The sequence below is a fragment of the Herpailurus yagouaroundi genome, unplaced genomic scaffold (assembly GCF_014898765.1).
Source record: "Herpailurus yagouaroundi ecotype Mexico unplaced genomic scaffold, PumYag 216, whole genome shotgun sequence".
NCBI lineage: Eukaryota > Metazoa > Chordata > Mammalia > Carnivora > Felidae > Herpailurus > Herpailurus yagouaroundi.
This window is the reverse complement of record NW_024412447.1, coordinates 118,838-126,112: the sequence shown is the minus strand read 5'-3', so window position 1 is coordinate 126,112 and position 7,275 is coordinate 118,838. Positions and strand designations below refer to the sequence as shown.

At 56.6% G+C, this 7,275-nt stretch overlaps 1 protein-coding gene across 1 annotated transcript in view; it reads right to left on the bottom strand.

Moving 5' to 3' along the window:
* The window catches only part of FAM20C (FAM20C golgi associated secretory pathway kinase), a 53,027-nt gene that overhangs the window by 26,979 nt on the left and 18,773 nt on the right, over positions 1–7,275 (bottom strand). The window contains exon 3 of the mRNA XM_040455665.1: positions 5,736–5,814. Coding sequence (XP_040311599.1) covers positions 5,736–5,812 — 77 coding nt within the window. The 5' untranslated portion in view covers positions 5,813–5,814. The remainder of the gene's footprint in view (positions 1–5,735; positions 5,815–7,275) is intronic.

Here is a 7,275-nt window from a genome sequence, read left to right as displayed (position 1 = left end):
GAACCTCCCGCGTCCTGGCCCTGGGACCCGCCAACCTCCCGCGTCCTGGCCCTGGGACCCGCAAATGTTCTGAGTCCTGACCCTGGGATCCACAAACCTGACCTTACTTGGAAGTAGGGACTCTGCGGACGTGATGGTTAATAGGAGGTCATGCTGGAGCAGGGTGGGCCACAGCGGAGGTCCCTTCTGAAAGCCCTCCAGCTGCCTGCCCTGCACTAGCCAGCCCCGGTCATACTCAAAGGTGAGGGGAGCTTGTCTGCCCCCGTCTGCCGCCGTCTGCCCACCTGATTCGCTTTGTGCACAGGCACCACCTGTGAGCCAGGCCCCCATCCTGGGGCCGCACTGCTGGAGCACTCTGCTGTCTGTCCCATCTGAGTAGCGGGACGGCGGAGTCCGCACAGAATGTGGGTCCGAGGCACGAGGCCAGGCCCAGAGGCTCGGTGGGCATGTGTGGGATGGCTGTGAATGTTTGTGCTGGGGGGTGGTCACAGCCTGTGTCATGGGCCTGCCCGGAAGGCTCCTTTTCGAGAAGCAGGTTGAAGTCCGTCGCCACGAGCCATGCTCTCTGGAACGTCCAACTGAGTCCACCCACTGTGGCCAAGCCACCGGCTTCTTGCAGCCGCCTGTGGGGCACATGGTGCCCGTGGCCACGCCTGCTTGCTCTGTGGACACATCGGCCTCGCAGACCTCAGCCACACAGCTCACCGCCGACGTAGCGTATGTGTTGTCTCAACGTTCACCCGTAAATGCTACGCTGAAAGCACAGCCACAGCCTCCACCAAGTAGACACACAGAACACCCTCAGAACAAAAGCCTTGGGCTGCAGGGGGCACCTGGGGGGCTCAGTCCGTCAGTCGTCCGACTCCTGCTTTTGGCTCAGGTCATGACCTCACGGTTTGTGAGTTTGAGCCGCGTGCCTGTCTCTGTGCTAACCGTGAGGAGCCTGCTTGGGATTCTCTCTCCTTCTGTCTGCTCCTCCCTAGCGCGTGCGCTCGGTCTCTCAAAACAATAAATAAACTTAAAAACGAAAACTCTCGTGCTTCAAAGGACACCACACACGTGGTGAGGGTCTTGGGCTCAAAATACATAAAGAATGCTTACAACTTCCTAATGAAGAGACAACCCCCCTGGAAAATGGCAGATTTGAGTAGACATTCCTCCAGAAAAGATACACAAACGGCCAACAAGGACGCGTCAAGACGCTCAACATCATTAGTCATCAGGAAAATGCGGGGCTAAACCACTAGGAGACAGACACCACACCGCAGGGGGGCCGGGATCTAAGAGACAGATAATAACGGCCCCTGGCCAGGATGCAGGGTTGCCTCGGACATAAGGGGCGCGGCTCCCGTGGGAAACGGTCTGGCAGTCTCTCCGACAGGTCAGTTCAGTTGTTAGAAGATCCAGCAACTCCGCTCCTACGTGTGGACCCAAGAGACACGAAAACACACGTCCATGCAAAAACCTGTCCGTGAGTATTCATGGCGGCAATATTCACAACAACCCCAAACTGCAACTAGCCCCAATGCCATTAACAGGTGGAAGTACAAATAAAATGGGGCCCAGCCCCACGAGGCAGTATCGTTCGGCACAGAAAGGAGTGGGGCGCTGGCACCTGCCACAGTACGGGTCATCCCGGAGGACGTGGTGCTCGGCGAAAGAAGCTGGTCACGTTTATGTGTGATTCTATTGGGAGGAAGCTCCAGAATTGGTAAATACCGGAGACCGAAGATGGATTGGTGGCGTCTGGGCCTACCGGGTGGGCGAGGGGGACCCGGGCATTGACGGCAACACTGCATGGGGTTCTTCCTAGAGTCACCAAAAGGTTCCGAAGTGGATTGTGGTGATGGATGCTCATTTCTGCGGATGCACTAAAAGCTGCTGAGTTGGGGCGCCTGGGTGGCTCGGTCGGTTGGGCGGCCGACTTTGGCTCAGGTCACGGTCTCGCAGTCCGTGAGTTCGAGCCCCACATCGGGCTCTGTGCTGACAGCTCAGAGCCTGGAGCCTGTTTCAGATTCTGTGTCTCCCTCTCTCTGACCCTCCCCCGTTCACGCTCTGTCTCTCTCTGTCTCAAAAATAAATAAACAGTAAAAAAAAAAAAAAAAAAAAATTTAAAAGCTGCTGAGTTGTAGGATTTAAGTGAGTGAACCATACGATACGTGAATTACATCTTGCCCCTAATTTGTTAGAAACCTTACTTTAACCCTAAAGCAAGAATGTCCAGAAACTCGTGAGCTAGGGGTGTGTTTTTCAGTGACTTTTAAAAATGTGTAATGCTAGGGGCGCCTGGGTGGCGCAGTCGGTTAAGCGTCTGACTTTAGCTAGGTCACAATCTCGCGGTCCGTGAGTTCGAGCCCCGCGTCAGGCTCTGGGCGGATGGCTCAGAGCCTGGAGCCTGTTTCCGATTCTGTGTCTCCCTCTCTCTCTGCCCCTCCCCCGTTCATGCTCTGTCTCTCTCTGTCCCAAAAATAAATAAACGTTGAAAAAAAAAATAAAAAAAAAAATAAAAATAAAAATGTGTAATGCTAAACTTTAAGTGGTCATCCCCATGCACAGAAACCACACTTTGCAGGACCCCCAGTCTCCACCCCCATCTCACCAGCCACCCTCTTCTAGAGCCTCGTAACTTCTATCCTTCAAGATCTTGGAGGAACAGTACTAGCATATAATTAATTCCTAATATTGGACTGACAACTTACGAAACTTTCAGGAGTTCAGAGAAGAAAGTTTTTCTTAAAAAGAACTATTAATCACGGATTTTAGTTTTTTAATGCCATGGTCATAAACCACAGCTGTTTTCATATTCAGACCACAGCCACTGGGGACAGGAATGGCGTGCGCAGCCTCCTGGGGTCCTGGGCCTGGGCCCCAGGGTCCTCAGGGGAGTGGAGGCTGCTGGCAACAGGACCACAGTCAATGCCAGGCTCAGGGCACGGTCAGCGGAGGGGAGTCCGGATGCCAGGAAATGCCTGGATACGACCCAGCAGAGCCGCAAGAGGATGGGACGACAGGGGGGCAACACCATCAGCTTGTAACCCCTGCCCTGTGCCCACCGTGCCCGGCCAGTCCTCTGCCTAGGACCACGCTGTGTGCAGGGGAAGGGGCCTGGCTCACCTCAGGATGCCCACCATGGCTCTGGCAGTCTAGCTGGCAGGTCATGGGCACACACGCTCCCTTTCTGGCCTCAACATCCCCCTGGCCTTTGCTGAGCACTGGTAGAAACCCTGTCCCAGGTGGTCCACGGGTGGCCTCAGCCTTCAGATGCCAAACAGGTAGGACCAGACATCCCTCCTGCTATAAACAGGCTGGGTGCTGAGAATTCAGGAGAAAAGGGGCAGACGTGAGCTATGTGAGCTTCCCGGGGACCCATGAGCCTGGCTGTCCTACCCTGCCAGACCGCTATATTCCTCCATGACCATGGAGGTGATGGTGCCCACCATGGAGGAGGACCCCCGGGGGAGGGGGCTGGGAAGGAGTGGCTCGGGGAGGCCATAGTGGAGGCCAGAGGGGGGTGAAGTTAGGGGAGGGGAGACCTGGAAGAGGAGGAGGCTGGGCTGGGGCAGGGCCAGGGGAGGCCGGGAGAGGCCAGAGGAGGGAAGGCTAGGAGGAGGGGAAGCCCAGGGGAGAGGGAGGCCGGGGTGGGGGCGGAGGCCAGGCTCCCTGGACTTTTGGCTCGACCTCAGGCAGTCTATACGACCTCTCCGAGTCCTGGTTCCCTCATCTTTATGTGGCAACAGCAAGCATTATACTGCTCCCTGTAACTCACAGAGGCATTTTGAAGACACAACAACAACTGTGTGACCCCGTGGCACAGAGCCTGGCCCAGGAAATGCCAGGACGGCTGTGCCTGCACAGAGCAGCCACTCAGGCAATGCCACCAGTGCTGCTGTGTTTCCGCCCACACTGGGCCTCCTGACCGCAGGCATTCGCACGGGTCACTCCATGGAGGGACGGGAAGGGCACCGTTGTGACATTAAGGGACCTAGAAGTAGCCGTTCTACTTCAGCTCCCTGTGAGAGGCTGCGACCTCTCAACTGTTTCCCCTCGGCAGAGGGGCTGAAACCGTGAAGAAGCCCAAGGAGGGTGGAAAGTTTCACAAGGAACCCATGCCTGCTCCAGGCCTCATCTCCTTCCCGAATGTTCCACGAGAAGCCCATACCCACTCCAGGCCTCAGGCCCCTCCAGAATGTTCCACGAGGAGCCCGTGCCTGCCCCCAGGCTGCATACCCTCTAGCTGTCTCACCCCAGTCATCCCTCGTGACCCGGGGATACATGAACCATGCTGGTTGGCCACACACCTGCCTCCAGCCGTCCTCCTGAGACAGCCGAGCCCGTTAACGGCTCCCTCTTCTATACGATTCTCCTGACGGAGGTGCCAACTTCCCTTCCTGCAGCCACAGGGAAGGAGGTGCTGTGCTCACGGACCCAGTCAGGGGTGGCATCAGCACTCCTCAGCATGGGGCATGCCCACTGTATCCCGGCAGCCCCAGGCCTTCGCCCTCCCCTGGTGCCTTCGTCTTGCCTGTGTGAATGAGGTCCCACCTGCTCCAGGCAGCCCCAGACCACAGACAGGTCAAGCGGAGCCTCGGGGAAGCCCCCAGCAGGACATGTGGCCCAAGGAATGAGAGCAAGAGTCCCAGAAGCACCCTGACACAAAATCATACCTTCGGTCACAAGTTACACACTAGCAGCTATATTTTCTTTGGCCCGAAAGGTATTTGGAATGCTTCTCAATTAGTGACCATCATCCTCAACGTTTGAAAATTAAGCAGAAGAGATGTTCCAGCTTACTCTGAAAATCGTGTATCAGGACAAATGGCCACGATCTGGTGAACAAAAGACAGCTTCCCTTCGTCCCACCACCCCCCAGAGCGGCAGGCTCACACAACTTGCACGGTCCTTGTGGGCACTCGGGGGTGCAACAAACCCTTGCCGGTGCACAAACAGCCTTGTTGGGGCTAACAAAGGGTGGCAGAGCAACCTTGGACCACATGGATCCCCAAGCCCCAGGATCACCGGAGCGGACATCAAAACCACGATGCTCCTTGTGAATTTTCTTGGGATGGCCTGGATGTCAAATATCCCTTCTCCACCATTCCCACAAATTTTCGTGTGCCAACGAGTACCCTAATGTTTATTTTGGTAGCATGGTTTCTGCTTTATTTGGAGCAGGAAACTACAGGTGAGGGGTCAACCCAGCCCCCTGTTCGTTTTATAAATAAAGCTTTATTGGCACACAGCCACGTCTGTTTACCAACACGTTGTTTGGCCGCTTTGGGGCTAGGACAGCAGAGTCGATTAGTGGACACACAGACCATACAGCCTGCAAAACTTACAATATCTATTGGCTGGCCCTTTATAAAAAAGTGTGCTGGCCCCCAAGGCAGGCAGGAGAGGCAAAAGTCACCTCCTTTAGGGGCGTTCTTTGGTGCCCATATTCGGGCTCCTTGTTTAAAACACTTATGCTCCCTGGGGTAGAAATGATCGGCCAGTGGATGAAGGTGGAGAGAGGGAGGACAGGGGAGGCCAGGAAGGGGAGCGGGTAAGGGTACCGGACCCTTGTGCTGCCCGCTTGCCTCGATGGGGAGAAAGCCCCGAGCAGTCACCCATAGTTCACCCGAAACACCTCTGGGAGGAAACACTGCATTTTCCACTAGAAACTTGGTGCCTGCGTGTGCCAGCACAGACCATGCCCACACCTGGCACCCTAGTCCCAACCAGCCCCCAGTACTTACTTCATGGGTTTGAACAGTGCTTGCCCATAATTCTGGAATGTCATGATGAGCTTGAGCTGCGTGCCCCCCGACTTCATGGCTGCAGGAGAGAGGGAAAGAGACACGGGGTCACTTGCTGCCCTCAGCTCATCCCTCTGTGGGTAAGTGAGCAGCTCCCACCCTGGTCCCGAGGCCCCGCCTGGGCCTCTGGATGTGGTTGCGGGCTCCATTCTGTCTGGGAGGTCTGGGGTTTCCTGCACTGACAGTGGTACACATCCCACCTTGATATTTAGGTGCTGGGTCTGCGGGGGGGGGGGGGGGGGGGGGCGGAATCTCCCAGGCAGTCTGACCCATAGACAAAGGGAATGGCTTCTAGAAAGGATGGCCAGGTATAGGTACCTGCCAGCCACGCCTCTCTCCCCCAGACACCTGCACGACCTCATCACACGGGGGCCCCCCCCCCCACGCCTACACACCACTGCTTGCCCCGACTAAGTCTCTGGGGTTCTGTTGGAAGCCTGAGCAGGGTTAACCTGAGACCCTGAAGACCCCTTGGCTGGAAGCAGCTCATTCATTATAGGGGCCTTCCGGGGGGCTCCCGATGGACATGGCTCCAGAAGCAACATTATGGTTTCCCAGATGCTGCACCAGCTGAGAAGTCTAAAGAGTCCCTGAAAAGACCCACTCTTCCCCAGACTGCGGTTCTCTCTTATGGATGGGGCTAAAGGAAGGTGTTGAAACAGGGGTTTCCATAAGATGTGGGGTAGGAGGCTGGGCTTGGCCTGTGGCCACCTCAGGAGCTGGGTGGGCTGGCCCACCCCACCATCTATGTGGCAAGGGCCAGACCACGTGAAACAGGTCACACAGAGGGCCTCCTGTATCCCCACCAGGCACCAGCTCTGCTTCTGTCACAGGCGGGAGTCAGGGCGCGGCTGAGCACATTTCCAGCCTGGAGCAAGCTTGCGCACCCGCCCATCCCAGCGGGTGGGAGGGAGGTGGCTTGGGCACCTGGCCGTGTGGCAGTCCTTTGCCAGCAGGGAGGGAGTGGTCGGCAGAAGGCAGTAGAACAGCCAGGAACCAGGTAGATACCGCCCCCCACTGTGTAGGGGGCCCGGCTACATGGGTGGAGGGTGCAAGCCAGGGGAAGGAGGCTGAGGCAGCCACAGCAGATGATGGTGGTTTGTATGACAGAGGTGGGGAAAATGAAAAATTAAGGAAATATCTGGGGGTCCAAGGAATCATTTAGTGGAGTAGGTGTGGAGGTGAGAGAGAAACCTAGGATGACTCCTGGATTCCAGGGGGTCAGCAAATGGGTGGGGAAGAATGTGCATGGAGGTGAAGATCAAGGCCAGGTGACTACAGGATAACTGAGGGGCACCATACTGGGGGTGAGCCATACTGGAGGGCTCCATACTGGAGGGTGCCATACTGGAGGGGTGCTATACTGGGGGAGGGTGCCATACTGGAGGGGGCCATACTGGAGGGGCACCAGACTGGACGCCGCCATACTGGAGGGGAGCTATACTGGAGGGTGCCATAATGAGGGGGCATACTGGAGGGG